The sequence below is a fragment of the Alosa alosa genome, chromosome 17 (assembly GCF_017589495.1).
Source record: "Alosa alosa isolate M-15738 ecotype Scorff River chromosome 17, AALO_Geno_1.1, whole genome shotgun sequence".
Taxonomy (NCBI): domain Eukaryota; kingdom Metazoa; phylum Chordata; class Actinopteri; order Clupeiformes; family Clupeidae; genus Alosa; species Alosa alosa.
In genome coordinates, this window is record NC_063205.1 from 10,532,542 (window position 1) to 10,548,938 (window position 16,397).

At 44.3% G+C, this 16,397-nt stretch overlaps 1 protein-coding gene across 4 annotated transcripts in view; it reads left to right on the top strand.

Annotated features, from left to right (window-relative positions):
• The window catches only part of LOC125310189 (protein bicaudal D homolog 1-like), a 60,010-nt gene that overhangs the window by 19,123 nt on the left and 24,490 nt on the right, over positions 1-16,397 (top strand). The window contains exons 5-9 of one of the 4 annotated variants that reach the window (XM_048267366.1): positions 1,316-2,482; positions 4,384-4,535; positions 5,121-5,331; positions 10,411-10,489; positions 15,329-15,577. In XM_048267366.1, the coding sequence (XP_048123323.1) occupies positions 1,316-2,482; positions 4,384-4,535; positions 5,121-5,331; positions 10,411-10,461 (1,581 nt within the window). In that variant the 3' untranslated portion in view covers positions 10,462-10,489; positions 15,329-15,577. Of the gene's footprint in view, positions 1-1,315; positions 2,483-4,383; positions 4,536-5,120; positions 8,969-10,410; positions 10,490-11,041; positions 13,255-15,328; positions 15,578-16,397 lie in introns of those variants that run through there. The other 3 variants (XM_048267365.1, XM_048267367.1, XM_048267364.1) reach the window with 3 other exon arrangements.

The window sequence follows — 16,397 nt, forward strand, 5'->3', positions numbered from 1 at the left end:
GCAGCTTGTATTGTGACACTGGCACTGCAAGGACACTGAAAGGTTCTTCTACCAGTAGAACCCCTTTTAATAGACGCCATGCTGGAAGGGAACATCCCAGAAAGAGAGAGAGAGAGAGGAACCAGTGCCGCATTAGTGAGGGGTGTTTACGAGTTAGATACTGCAATGTCTACAGATGAAACCTGACCCTTCTCTCTCTCTCTCTCTCTCTCTCTCTCTCTCACTCTCACTCTCACTCTCTCTCTCAAACACACACGAACACACACACACTTCCTGATGCATTTAGCTTATTAATAACCTCCATGTCTCCAAGACTATTGATTGCCTATTGTAGTAATTAATGTTTGGGATGCTTGGGAAGATCATGCAAGCTGTTGCTGTTCTTAGATACTGTATGTAAATCATGTTTTGTTGAAATAGAACATTCTAGTGCCTAGAGTTGGATAGTGATCAGTCAGAAGTATATACAGCCCTTTTTGTTATAATGTGTACTTCCTCATATTTGGTCAAGAATTACGTCACATTTCAAGTGATAACAAGTGATAGTGGCTTGCACAGAAGGCTTTACACACAAAAACCACTAATTCGTTTGTAAGTTTAACAGGGTGACGTGACAACAGATGAGAGAACTCAGATACAGGTAGTTAGGATACAGGTAGTAGCCTCTGTAAGCCTTCACATTGAGGAAGTGATACATTTAGCTTAAGTGCGAGATTAAGAATAAGCGATGTGATACCCTGATGTGAGAAAGCAGGAAGTGATGTGTGAAAGTCCAGAAAAACCAACATCACTGAAAACAAGAAGAAATGACCTGAATGAGCCCAAGCTTTGTTCCAAACCTCAGTCACTCTAGTTACTGATAGTTTGCATGACAATAATGCGGGTGATTTTCTGCTATGAACGTTTTTTTTTTCACAGTTCCATGGTGTGGTCTGTCTCTGCTTCTACCTCTGCCTCTGTTTCTACCTTATATACTTAAAAAAATTAGCATGTTGTGGTTTGTGCACTAGCAGTCTATAGTGTTGCTTTAGCACAGACCACTCTTTTAGCCTTAAGCCCAATTCACACCAATGATTCGCAACGAGATGAGCTGCAACATTCTATAAACCAGCAACTTGCTGCAACGTTCTAAAACCTTGCAACAGCGACTAGACATGGTGAATGCTTTGCGACGGCTTGCAACAGTTGGCAAAGGCGTGCAAAATTTAATTCACACCACTGCAACACCTTTCTGCAACGGTTTCGTCTGGTCGCAAATCTTTGGTGTGAATTGGGCTTTAGTTGATTGTGGTTGTCTCACGTGTCTCTGGTGCAGGTGGAGCGGGAGAAGTCGACTCTGTCCACCAGCCTGCAGGAGTGTGAGGCCCAGCTGCAGCACACGCAGACGGCCCTGTTCGAGCAGCACACCCGGGCACGCCGCCTCCGTGAGCGCCTGGGCTCCATCCGTCGACGCCAGCGCAGCACCGGCGACAAGAAGGCCCTGGAGGACGAGGAAGAGGAGGAGGACGAGGAGAAGGACCTGCTGTCGTACGCCGAGGGCCCCAGCGTGGAGGTGATGCGCTGCAAGTACAAGGTGGCGGTGACAGAGGTGGTGGGCCTGAAGGCCGAGCTAAAGGAGCTGAAGGAGCGCTACAACCAGCGGGTGGAGGGCGAGGCAGAGGTACGCGGCCAGGGTCAGATGCAGCAGCAGGCCCTGGAGGGGCAGGTGGCCCGGCTGGAGCGCAGCTGCCGCGAGGGCCGCGAGAAGGTCGCCGCCCTGGAGGCCGAGGCGAGAGCAGCGGCCGGCGCGGCCAGCGACAGCCAGGCGCTGCTGAACAGCGCGCAGGACGAGCTGGTGACCTTCAGCGAGGAGCTGGCGCAGCTCTACCACCACGTCTGCCTGTGCAACAACGAGACGCCCAACCGCGTCATGCTGGACTACTACCGGCAGAGCCGCTCGCCGTTGCGCGGCGGGGGGGTGCTCAAGGTGCCGCAGGGCCAGGAGGAGCACCGCGCGCTGCTGACCCCGCGCCTGGCCCGCCGCCTGGCCGCCATCAACGCCGCCACCAACGCCTCCAACTCCTCCAGCGAGTCGCGCAGCCCCTCGGACTCGCCCTCCAAAGACCCGCCGGCTGCCAGCAAAGCCGCGGGCGAGCGCAGCCCGGCGCGCACCACCCCCAGTGCCTCTTCCTCTTCCTCTTCCTCCTCGCCCGCTCCCGACACGCCCGGCGGTGGCGCCAGCAGCGGACCGGACCCGCGTCGGGAGCCCACCAACATCTGCCACCTGAACGCCATCATCCGCGACCAGATCAAGCACCTGCAGAGGGCCGTGGACCGCTCGCTGCAGCTGTCGTGCCAGAGGGCTGCCGCACGTGAGCTGGCCCCGCTGCTGGACAAGGACAAGGAGGCCTGCATGGAGGAGCTCCTCAAGCTCAAGTCCCTGCTGAGCACCAAGCGGGAGCAGATTGCTACGCTGCGGCTGGTCCTCAAGGCCAACAAGCAAGTGGGTATCACTGCACTAGCCACAGATTTCTGGCTAAGGGTCATTCACACCAGGAAAGATAATGCTAAAAATAAATGTAACTATAATGATATGAGCGAGCACGCTGACCAACGAAGGACAGTCTCCTTGTGTTGTTGAATGTTATGTTTAAATGTGAATGGAATCTCAGGCTCTTTTATAGTTCTCAAAATCACTCTGAATGTGATCGCCAACGTTATTGTTCTTCATGTCGTTATCGTTATAGTATAGTATGTGTTGACATCGTTATTCATATTAGCTAGAGCGATATGTTTTTGCCGCTATCGTTATAGTCATCGCTCTTAGTGTGAACGGCCCTTGAGTACTCAATGTAATACTAAATACATACAGTATATGCTTTGCACTTTTGTAGTTTTACTTTTCTACACTTATGTGCTTATTCGCCTTATTCACGCGGCAGCCATTGTAAACCAAAACGAGGCTACAGGGTACACAAACCAAAGGATTGTTGTGTTCTCTGCATTTGCCAGCAGATGGCGAAAATGCATTAATGATATAGTCAGTGTACCCTGTAGCCTCGTTTTGGTTTACACAATGGCCGCCGCCTGAATAAGGCGAATGGCAACTATGTACTGCAACAGGGACTAGCTAATCAAAATTTGTTTATTTCACTCACAGAAACAGTCATTGCCTGTGTGTTCTTCACTAATAGTGAAACTAGTGTAGTTTTCTATCCTATTGAGTAGATTCCTAGAGTAGAGACCATGTAACTTTACACTGATGTTTGAGATCCTTAGGTGCAGCATTGGCCTGTAGTGGGGATGTACATTGGGGAGGGTTAATTCATCAGCATTAGTGCGGTGTAAATGATCTTGCTTGCATGTTGTGTTTTGCTTTTGCCCACTTTGTTTGCCCATAATAAGGGAAATCATTGGACGCCCCCTTTAATCAAAGTAATGCAATCTGATTCAATGAAACTCTTTTTTCTCTTCCTCCAGTTTTATTCTTTGGGATTAAAAGCTCAGACCACGCCATGGCCTCTCTCGGCCCCTTGTGATTTACAATGGAGCGCGTTTATAGATTTCCGCACTGATGTGAAAGCGCTGGGCTGTACGGCTGCAGTGCAATTACTACTCTCATCATGGTGTGCTACACACAGTCCAGTCACTCCCTTCCCAAGCCTACATACAGTACACAGGTCATGCCAGCTACTGATGCCTGCAGTAGTCCTGTGTCAGCATGTTCTATAGGATCCCAAGCCCAACGGAAAATGTATTATTAAAAATAGTGTATGACTTTGGGGTATGTTGTCATGTTCAGAGTGTAGAAAGTGGAGCCATTAGCAGGAAGAGAAGGTTCATTCATCATTCGAAAGATCTGTTCTATTATCCATAGCTGTGGCTATGCCACAAGCTTCAACCATAAGTTATGAAGCTCATGTCACATTTTATGCCTGGTCTGAGACCATTACTCTCCTCAGAGCTTGAAATTTCCTTTGTCTTGACTTGAGTGGATATAATGTACCTTCTAAATGGTATCACTCCGATATGCAGATGCTGATTCATATATGCAGGACATATTTTAGGTTTATGTGAAAAAACAAAATACACAATATTTGAATAATGTTTATTTATATGTTCATTCAAATACCGTTTGGAAGAATGGGGACATTTTTATTCATCATTCCAATAAATACAAAACTAGTGTTTTGTAGAAGGATAAGGGAATAATAGGGAATATGTTGCAGGTGGAATTCTTTTGTGTATGTTTGCCTGACTATTTATATCTCCATCAACTAATTTTAACCATCTGAAGGAAAGCTTAGACCTGCGTTTGCATTGTCATCAGCATAGTCAGCAGTTCTATGGACTAATCAGGCGTTTGATGATGACGATGATAAATGGCTCCCATGGTTCCTTCAGACTGCAGAGGTGGCTCTGGCCAACCTGAAGAGCAAGTACGAGAATGAGAAAACCATGGTGACGGAGACCATGATGAAGCTGAGGAACGAGCTCAAGGCTCTGAAAGAGGACGCCGCCACCTTCTCCTCCCTCAGGGCCATGTTTGCCACCAGGTGAGAGAGGCCACACACACATACTCCACACACACACACACACACTCACACATACACATGTCCCCCTCAACTATAAATCATCCCTCGCTGACAGCTAACTGTAGCCTGCTGGGAGATGCCTTCCCCACCACTGTGTGTCACTCACTGTAAGGTCAAAACAGAAATAGCCAGCAATAGTATTGTGGGAACACTCAAAGAGATGGTGGCAACATCTCTATGGTGGCATTTCTTTGACACCCCTTGGTCTTTCTGTCTTCCTTTAAAAGCTGATGTCTTACTTCTTGACAGATTGTCCAGAGGGCCAGAATATGACTCACCTCTCACAATCTTTTTCAGGTCTTTGTGACTTTTCACTTGTGTCTCTTTCCCACATCACTTCTGTCTCTTTTATGGCTCTGTTTTTTCCCTGTCATTGTTTCTTTCCTTATTGCCTCTCCTCCTTCCAAATGTGACTTTTTCTTGAAATTGTCTTTCTTTCAACCTGTCATCCCCTCTCTATTTTCTCCCTAAATTATGTGTCTCTGTGTTTTCTCTCTCTTCTTACTCTGCCCTGTCATCCCTCCGTTCCTGTCCTCCACCCCCTAGGTGTGACGAGTACGTGACCCAGCTGGACGAGATGCAGCGTCAGCTGGCGGCGGCCGAGGACGAGAAGAAGACGCTCAACTCGCTGCTGCGCATGGCCATCCAGCAGAAGCTGGCGCTCACTCAGCGCCTGGAGGACCTGGAGTTTGACCACGAGCAGTCGCACCGCACGCGCTCGTCCAAGGCCTCGCGTCTCCGGAGCTCCGCGCCCAAAGTAAGTGGACTGAGCTTGGCCGGCCTGGCTGGCTCACCCCCCGGCTCCCCGGCCATGTCTTTGGCGGCTGCGGCCTTAGCCGCGGGTCTCCCATCCCCCACCACTGTCTTCGCCGCATCCTTCGGCAGAGCCCCCCTGCCCCCCTCGCTCTCGTCGTCCGCCCCCTCGGCGCCGAGTAGCCCCCCCTCCCTGGAGGCGCCGGCCTCCCCGGCCTCTACGGCCTCCACGTGGACGCCGCCGGCCACGCCGCTGCGGCTCAGCCACTCGCAGTGGTCCATGGGCGTGCGGACGTACGTGGTGGAGCCCCGCTCGCTCGGCACCCAGTACCCCCACCTGAGCCGGGCGTCCGCCCTCACCCGCCGCTACAACGCGCCCGAGTCGCACGCGGCCTCCTCCGCACCGCACCACAGCCCGGGCTCGCTGCCCTCCTCCCCCTATCGCTCGCCCGCGCTGGACACCCAGCGCCTGTCATGGAGCTCCCTGCGCACGCGTCCCCACCTCCACCCCCTCATTAGCCTCTCCCGCTCCTCCGTCTCCTCTGCCACACGCTACACCCCCTCCAGCAGCTACAGCCAGCTCTACTCCCGAAACTACACCTCCAATCACCACCGCTACTAAGACTGAGGCCAGGTTGACATAGAGAGGAGGACTGACTGGTTTCCTGTTGTGTGCTGTTTGTTTTGCGTGTGACAAGCCTCTTTGCTTTTCTGAATGTAATAGTGACTTTTTCTATTTCATTGTTTTGTTGCTCAGGGATTTTTGTATTCGTAAGGCGCACTGGTGGCCCTGCCTTCCCCCACAGACTGTTGATCGGTCTTCTTGAGGACACTGTGTATTGCTGCTGATTCCTCTCTGTGTGTCCCACTCTCCCTATCCTACTTGAAAACGATGAACATTCTGAGAATGTGGACTTTACAATGCAAGCCTCCACTGACAGAGAAAGCAGAGAACATTCAGCACGGACACTGGCCAGGCGGCTGAGGCTATGACTATGCTTATGACTTTACATAACGGTGAACCGTACTAACACCCCTATAAAAGTGTTCACGTCTTAGTTCAGTGTCATACTACTACACACCAATACTGTATATGCACTGAGGGATCCAGCACTGTGCTCTCTGACCCATCCTATCCTATCTAGTTACCTTTTCTACTGATGAGGTTTTATAACAAGAGTGGTTCACACTGAAATCCGTTTGAACTTACTAGGATCGTTTTCAGTCTGAAATTCAGGAGAATATGCTGGAGACATCATCTGATTTTTTTAAATATTACACCCTTAACACCTTACAACCGTTCAATGCTAATCTTTGCAGTGTAACTTTGAGATGCTCATTCTGGTTTGTCATTTGATTATTTAATTTTCAGTGGAATTTCCCCGGCTAGCACATCCCATAAGGAAAATAGATTTCAGTCATTGATTCAGAGGGACTATAGTATACTAGCATGTTACATAGTATACTACAGTTCCCAGATTCATTCAAGACAGTGATGTAGGCCAATTAAAAGTGATCGTCCAAGATATGGATTTATAGAGTGCTGATTGGTGGATCTCCACATTATCAGTTGTAGCTTACTCTTAGTGTGGACAGCAGATCGTCCCTCTGTTGGCCAGTCCCTCGGCTGGTTCTGCTGTGCTAAGAAGGGGCAGTAGTTTTTGATTGAATGTAACTTTGTGATGGAACTCTTCAGCGACATCCCACACCACAACTCAGGGAATCTCACACATGTTTGAAAGGTGTGTGTTAGGAATGATGCAGTAGTGCAGACTAGCAATGTACAGTCAGTCAGGCTGACACCACAGGAAGGGTTATATGCAGTAAAGACCAGTGAGGGTCACTAGCACACATAGAATGTGTCTGACACATATTGTTTACGTTGATTTTCAGTGAGGAATTAGCCGTCGGTTTAGGGTTGTTTGGTGTTAACATTCAGAACTTTGCTTTCATACACGTTTTTTTGTTGGCTGGAGCATACCCTCTCGAGTGGACAGCCAAGTGATATCTTGCCAGACAGGACAAATTGCTGTCAAGGGCACTCTTTATATGTAGGGGCAGATTTGTACGACAAAATAGTTGGGTAGAGTCCCGTTGACCGTCCATGGTTTTAATTGTCCCGTTTTTTTGAATACCAGTATTTTTGTTGCATTGCAAAAAACCTATTTGGATGAGTACATAGTAAATATGTCTGTGCCGATCACTTGGAATTGTATTCCATATAGCAACTACAGTGTAGCATACTGCAATGTACACACTGTTACAGCCAACTCTTAATAATGCCAACATATGCCTGAGCACTGTTGTACTCTCACTTAGAACTGCTGTGCATTTTACATGACAATGTTTTGAAGTCGGTCCAAACTGACGTGGAGCCACTGAGCATTTGACAGTCAATTCCCTCATGGGCCCCTTCATTCTTCCATTTAAGACATTCAAGGCTGCTACACACCTCTCAACGCTATTGTCAGACCAATGGCACTGGGTGATGGTTTAACAATAACAGAACCAAGACTTCTCACATGCTGTTGCTCAAACCTTGCCAAAGTCACCAACTCTGGCCCTTACACAAGCCTTAGTACATGCAGTACCATTGCAGTACAACACTTGGCCTTACTGAAATCACTGGCCTTAGAGAATGTGTATTCAGCTATGTTAATGCACATCACACTGTTCACCTTTTTTTTACTCCAACAAACGCAACACTGGCCTTAGCATGTTCACTACATATTTTTAGACAGACCCCCCCCCATATAACCAGTATTTTTCCACTGACCTGATGGAAGAAATTCTAAGTGATTCCTTTTTAAAAAAAATGCAGTATTAATGTACCTGAGGGAGTTGAAAGCCTGCAGTTTTTACAAACGTAGGCAGCCTTGCAATCAGCCCGTATGTTTGGTGGTGGTTGGAGTATGGCTTGTTTGTGGTCCACTACGATAGGTTGGGCTCAAGATTGGGTGGAGCTTGTAATCTGGACAGGAAGTGTTCTAGACGGAAACCAGTGAAACCTCCTCTCTGTCAACCCTTTCTCCGTAAGGCCTCTTCCTCATACACAAACACACACACACATACAGACACTCACATACACTGTCTCAGACACACACATTTACAGTATACACACACACATCCACACACACACACACACACACACACACACACACACAGCAAACCGTCACCCAGTGTTCCCCTACTCAGACCCCTAAACCGCAGCTCATCTCCATCTGATCCCAATTCATGACGTGCCATAGCATCTCAAACCTGTCAAATGCTCTCAGGGTCCCTGTGGGTTATAAAATGTGTCAGCTCTATTCAATGAGCCGAACTTTCATCTTTTATTTCTTGATTTCTCATGCTGGGTTGAAATGAAAAAGCATTTACTCTGTTTCAGTCTGACCATCGAACAGGGTGTATGTTTGAATGTGCTGTTTTTTATATCTATAAATTATACATCAGACCACTTTTTGTGCTAATGTCTCACAGTCATCTTGGACAGACTGTTATTTCCCTCTATTCACTGAATGTGTCAGCCTGTTAAACCATACGCATATGCATGTATATAGGGTACAAAAAAGATATAACTCAATTGTGCATAGTGTTGTGTTAATCCACGTATATTCTGTAAATACCTGGTAAAAACAGAACTACACTTTTGTCTTTGTCTTTCTTTGTTGCTTTTGTCTGCTTTATTTACTTATCTTTAAATTAGATATAAATCATAGAATTTGTTTAATTTCTGTTTTACAGCACCTCCCGCTAACAAATTATACTCCGCATTATTGCTTCCTCTTTGACAGATTAGTGTTATCTCCACAGTTTTATCTACCCAGTAACATCTAATCTGTCTACTGTATCTGGACTTGGCATTTTACCACCCTGCTCCATTGTGTCCACAGCAGTGCACGTTCACAGTCCCTGCCCGACAGAGGTTTTGGACAGAATATGTTGAGGGTTTTGTGTCTCCCACATGGAATAAATCGACAGGAAGGGAATTTACGATAGACAGTACCAACGACCAGAATGCTTATGGCAGGGTTATAAACAAAAGTGAAGGTACAGAGGATTTAGATAGATAGATAGATAGATACTTTATTGATCCCCAAGGGGAAATTCAAGGATTTAAAGGTGTGTCATGTGACAGCTAGTGTACAGACAAGAATACACGTGAAGGCACCTATAACCTCTTTACTGACCACAAGCAGGCCCATAGTGTGTAGTCTGCAGGGGTCTCCTGCTTAAGCTCTCAGGAACCTTGTCAGTTATATAACCACTCACGCTCTATGCACTGTATAGTGGCTATTTAAAACAGCAAGCAATGTTAAGCATACAGTTTTGTTAGCGACTATATACAGTAACCACACTATATAACCACGTTTACATGGACATTATTTTGTCATTCCGATTAAACTTTTCAGATTGAATATGACTCGCTCCAGTCTCAACGGCACGTCTACTTTCTCCATACGCATATCAGTTCTAAACTTCTCTCGCTTTCTCTCTCATCCCTGCGCACAGGGCTCTCTTAAAGGAGCCACACCATTTTACAACATAGGTTATAGGCTACCCCAAACATCTAAACTTGATATCAGAATGTTTTGTCAAGTGTACGCTTGTAATTGAAAGTAGCCTAATTATACAGTAAATGACTTCAGTCATTTTTGGAACTAGATATCTGTTTGAATTCAGTTGTTGTAACCCCAGTGTCTATTACGTAATGGCCTATTTTAAACTTCCGTGATCAATTTATATTCCCGTAACAGTGATCAATTTGTGCCCCCCTTGGAAAAATGTAATGCTCGTCCGTGAATTGGTGTCTTCCGCCGGGTCTGATTGTTATTCCAATTGAGCCGTTATTCCGTTTCTTATCAGATTAAAAATGTCCATGTAAACGTGGCTACTGTTTCCATAGTGCTTGCTGTGTTAAATGTTGCATAATATCCACGTAAGTTGCGGTGATCCATAAAGTTCTTGCTCTTGTCCTCCACATTATCTCTGTCCCCGCCCTGCTTGGTGGATCGATGTGGTTTCATGTCTGCCCTTCTTCCTACAGCGCTGTATGCATATCTAATCTCTCAGTCTCTCCTAGATCGTCAGCAGCCTTCTGCCACCACAGTGCCGCCATACCCCTCACAGCTAAGACGGAGCCGGGCCCTGCAGCTCCGCAGGTAACTCCACAACACTGACTACAAATGGGAGTGAAAAGTGTCAGGACCCTTTTATGACACTTTGGCAGAAGCATTTTTGATACAGATACAGATATTAGTTGTCAATCTTAATAAAAAATGTTGTGGCATTAGCAGGGATATTTTCGAAGGAGAAAGTGGTAGAGGAAGGAGGAGGTAGAGGAGGTGCATGAGAAGTGCATGGTAGGTGTGTTGGGTTGTTAAAAGTGTTAGGAGAAAAAGTACCTGTGGAAGAGTTGGGGCTTCAAGAGCTTCTTGAAGATAGAGAGGGATGGCTCCTTGTCAAGATTTTGCTGAAAATAATGTAAACTGTAAGTTGTACTATTTACAACCTTACGCAGAGGATGGAAGTGTGGGTAACATACAAGCAAACATACTTGTGTATTGTGTTTATGGAAATAGCATTGTGTTGACATAATGAAAATAGCATTGTGTTGACATAATGAAAATAGCATTGTGGTTGTTTTGTCAAGTGGAACATGTTTATTTCCACCTTTTCTCCCCTCGTGGCCTGTCCCATGGGCCTCTCTGCAGACGCAGCGTCGCCGTCGCTCTCCAGGACTCGCCAGGCCGCTGGTCAAACAGTAGTAGCAGCCGCAGCCCTCCCTGTAGCCCCCGCTACTGCCTCCCCCAGTTGCACCAGTTCCGCCAGCTGCCACGGCCCCTGGGCCCTCGCCCTGCCTTTGTCCCTCCCCCGTCACCCCCACCTTAGGCCCTCTGGATGACCTACCTTTAGAACAAAAACACACACACACACACACACACACACACACACACAGCAGTGCCTACATTCCTCATCCAGCCACGCTGGTTCCCAAACCCCCCTCACCCTGTAAGCAACAGCCAGTCGGTTGCTGAATGTGGTTGGATGAGTATCGACTCTGCTGAAGGTGGAACAGAGACCTATAACAGGCAGGCAGAGTTGGCTGGGTTTGGGAGTAAGGCTTGACCTTTGAATCTGGCGTGTCAGGCCAAAGGACTTTCCATTGCTGGAAGAGAGAGGCTATCATCACTAACCTATTCATATATTCATGTATTCCCATTGTTGTGTACTCTTATTTATTCATAACAGAACATTAATTGTTTACACGGTTGGACACATTTTTTGGACCACAGTTGTGTCAGCTGAATGTATAACTGTACAATCACTACCGGTTGAATGGATTAACCAACTATGGCAATGCACCAATTAAGCATGTGATGTTATACCGACAATGAAAGCAATCCAAAAGGCTCAATTTGGATTTAGATTAGTGAATGGGGCAATGGGGATCAAGATTCATTGTGATTAAACATAATATTTAGCTTCTGTGAAAGATTTGGGAAGTTTCATTTTGGGAAGTTTATATTTCTGATTTTATATGACAACCATATTGTCTGGCAAAGTTTTTTGTACAACTTTCAAATAGATTGCATTGACTTTATTATTTCATTCCATATTATGCTTCATTGTCAGCAGTAATCAATGTCACATTTCAGTGAAGTATTACAAGTTACTTAAATGCAGTGAACTACCTCTTTAAGTATTCTATTCTCTATTCGCCTCAGCCTCATTCTTAATGTCTCTCTCTCTCGCACACACAAACACACAAACGCGCCTACACACACACTTGTAGTTTCTCTCTGTTGTGTACACCTTCATTGCAAAACAATTCCAATAGCTTTGCTGACACACTTGAGTTGGTTGTTAGATTTATCCTTCACATGACTTCAGATTGAGCCATGCCACATGCCTGTTGGTTGTGAACGTAATGCTTTTGTGTTTTAATAACAATCCACCATGGGGGAAGCCCATAGAACAAGCACAACAACAACAAAATAAAACAACCGTAAAATGCATTCCAGTTCCCAGTTGTGATATTGACTGTTACACTTCAACCACAATTCAATGCTGCAGATGGATATCTCCCCAAATTTGCACCATTCTGTCTGAAGACTTTCTTCTTTGATTATTGAAAATCTTACTGAAAGATAGACTTCCCTAAACAAATACATTGTTTAAAAAAGACACTTAAATGAGTGAATATGTATAAAAGCTTATATCAAACCTTGAGACAGTTATGAGGTCTGAGGTGGAACTTCCAAGATATATGACGTGTATGACCAGCATACACCAAAGCATGACTACAACTGCAAGAACAGATGATAAGATTGCTTGCTCCCTGCTTCTCCTTGCCTGCAACAGACAATAAACGTGACAAACTGCCAAAGACGCTGTTAAAATCCCTTTTAATTGTGTATTTGGTGAAAGTGTCGACATTCAGCGTTTTTTGTTCTTTTTGATTGATTTAAAGGTCATCTGAATCCTTTGGCCAACATCAGCACTGTCCTGCTAGATCATAGTCCTTTTTTTAAGGTGCCTGTCTCCCAAATATCACATCTAGTATTCATTTGTATGTTTCACTCTTTTTTAAATGTTGCTATGAGTTTTTACTGATAATCATCGAACACCTGATAATCATCATGTAGATCAAATAGAACAAAATAGTAATGTACCAGACTGAAATCTGTGAGAAACACAAAGATTATTTGCACAACATTAGCCAGCCATGGCGTGGACTGAGAGAGATTAACTTCACAAAGGACAAGGGATGCCATTTCAATACAAACCACACAGGAAATAAATGTAAAAAAAGAAACACTGGGTAAGCAATACAGTGATACTCTTAGACTACATCCACCGTTTTGTATCTCACATTAAAGTATAATGCCTTGAAAATTAAAAATAAAGAAAAGTAACCATAAAAGTGAGTCAGTTGACTTTGTGTGTCAGTTTCATTTTAGAAGATGTCATGTGGTTGTGTATTTTTACCTGCTGATATTTTACTTGAGTTCAGGTATCAGTAAAGCATGTATTTAAGAGCTAAAGGCAGAGGGCTACCTGTTGGCCTGCAACATGGCATCACCCACACATCTTTGTAAAGGCTGTAAGAGCAGGGATGGGCAGTATTTCTGATACATTTCTGATGCGATTTGTGTAAAAACCAGAGGGGGGGATGATTTTGAATAAGTTTGTAACCCCCAAAAAAAATAAAATAAAAAATGAACAAACAATTCATAGCCTAGTAATGTCATGGCTAATAATACTATTTTTGCCACCTTTGTAACATTTTAGTTTTAGTTTACCGTGGTGTAGGACTTTAAACAGCGAGTGTGCTTGGTATGATGATCAGCTCCTCTAATGCAGGGTAGGACTACGTTTTGACAAGCATACAAATTCACCTTGTTCTTGCCCCATCTGAAATGACTTCTCTACTTTTGCTGCCTCCATCCTTTCTGTATTTGTTGTGTAAAAAAACGTTGTATATGATGGCACTGAAGTCTTAAGTTAGTGAATTGGCTAACAGTGTTAGTTGGTAACCAAATAGCCTACACATTGCGCTACACGCTGCATAGGCTATGTGCATTCTCTCTCCCGCTGATTTGCGTTCAGTAGCCAAGTGCGTAATATTGCAAAAGTTGAAAAAATAAATGTGTTTATTGTAGCCTATAGAAAAAAATAGCCTATCATACTGTCAGTTAATTGCCTACAGTGCAGTGAAGAGTTTGGAGAGTAAAGTTATAGGGCAACTTGAAGTTTTATGAAAATAATTTACGAACCAGAACATAAAGACCATGAAGCTTCTATTTCTTGCAGCTGTTAAAACACCCGCTAGATAGTTTAAATACCCACCAACATTCGTTTTTGAAGTACAGATTATTTCTAAAAGTTATTTGTCTACTACTGGCTGATTTATCAAACGAGTGCTTTCTCGTTCGTCATCCGCAAACTACATATTGAATAAGCGATGCCAAGCAATTTCTGTAACACTTTTTGTGACATTCAGCAAATATCTTCTCATTTAATGTAAGTTCCTTCGGACAATAGGCCTACGTTCTACTCTACGTGCAGTTGTCCTCCATCTCAGGTTTTTCTAAAACATTATTATGCTTCACTGAATCCTTCTCGTTTTTTTCATTTGTCCAGCTAACTTTTCCATTGAACCTAGCCATTTATGATGGATTACACACTCGACATTCTGAGGGACATTCCAGAATTAGAGGACATTTTGGCATTTACACTTTTTAAATAATTATTTTCTATTTTAACATTTTATGTTGAATATTTAAGAAATATAGGTCATAAACTACTAAATTATATGATTTGTCAAGCTCAGGCATCAACGGTACTTTTTCCACCTCATATGTTTTATTTGCTGTGTACATGTAGTTACGCAACCCTGTAACAAATACAAAATAGCATGAAAAAAGTATATATTTTTAAATATTTTTCAGTAAATCCTTTTTCATTCAATAAATGAAGTAATTTTACACTGAATAGTCATATGATTTCAGGTAAGATTGTTAATATATATTATATATGTTAATTAGACTAACTATCAAAGGCTTAATTATCTTCCATTTGAACAGTGACATGCAGTTTTTTCAATAATTCCAGTATCTATTCTCAAATATGCTCAGATACATTGTGCATATAATCATATAAGCTAAGGACTATAGATGTAATTTTTTGTGTGATAGCAAAATTACTTACCATTATTTATCCTTATTTTAATAAAAATGTTTTTGTAACAGGGTTGCAAATTGAGTCATAACATCATAAATCGGTATAAATCCATTAGAAATTCTGATATTAGGCCTATCTATTGCAAATAATCACAAATATCTAACCACAATGTGTTTATTTTCAGATGTAATTTAATCTCAACAAGCTCAATAGCATTGTGTTGACATAATGAAAATAGCATTGTGGTTGTTTTGTCAAGTGGAACATGTTTATTTCCACCTTTTCTCCCCTCGTGGCCTGTCCCATGGACGCAGACGCAGCGTCGCCGTCGCTCTCCAGGACTCGCCAGGCCGCTGGTCAAACAGTAGTAGCAGCCGCAGCCCTCCCTGTAGCCCCCGCTACTGCCTCCCCCAGTTGCACCAGTTCCGCCAGCTGCCACGGCCCCTGGGCCCTCGCCCTGCCTTTGTCCCTCCCCCGTCACCCCCACCTTAGGCCCTCTGGATGACCTACCTTTAGAACAAAAACACACACACACACACACACACACACACACACACACACAGCAGTGCCTACATTCCTCATCCAGCCACGCTGGTTCCCAAACCCCCCTCACCCTGTAAGCAACAGCCAGTCGGTTGCTGAATGTGGTTGGATGAGTATCGACTCTGCTGAAGGTGGAACAGAGACCTATAACAGGCAGGCAGAGTTGGCTGGGTTTGGGAGTAAGGCTTGACCTTTGAATCTGGCGTGTCAGGCCAAAGGACTTTCCATTGCTGGAAGAGAGAGGCTATCATCACTAACCTATTCATATATTCATGTATTCCCATTGTTGTGTACTCTTATTTATTCATAACAGAACATTAATTGTTTACACGGTTGGACACATTTTTTGGACCACAGTTGTGTCAGCTGAATGTATAACTGTACAATCACTACCGGTTGAATGGATTAACCAACTATGGCAATGCACCAATTAAGGATGTGATGTTATACCGACAATGAAAGCAATCCAAAAGGCTTAATTTGGATTTAGATTAGTGAATGGGGCAATGGGGATCAAGATTCATTGTGATTAAACATAATATTTAGCTTCTGTGAAAGATTTGGGAAGTTTCATTTTTAGGAAGTTTATATTTCTGATTTTATATGACAACCATATTGTCTGGCAAAGTTTTTTGTACAACTTTCAAATAGATTGCATTGACTTTATTATTTCATTCCATATTATGCTTCATTGTCAGCAGTAATCAATGTCACATTTCAGTGAAGTATTACAAGTTACTTAAATGCAGTGAACTACCTCTTTAAGTATTCTATTCTCTATTCGCCTCAGCCTCATTCTTAATGTCTCTCTCTCTCGCACACACACACACACAAACGCGC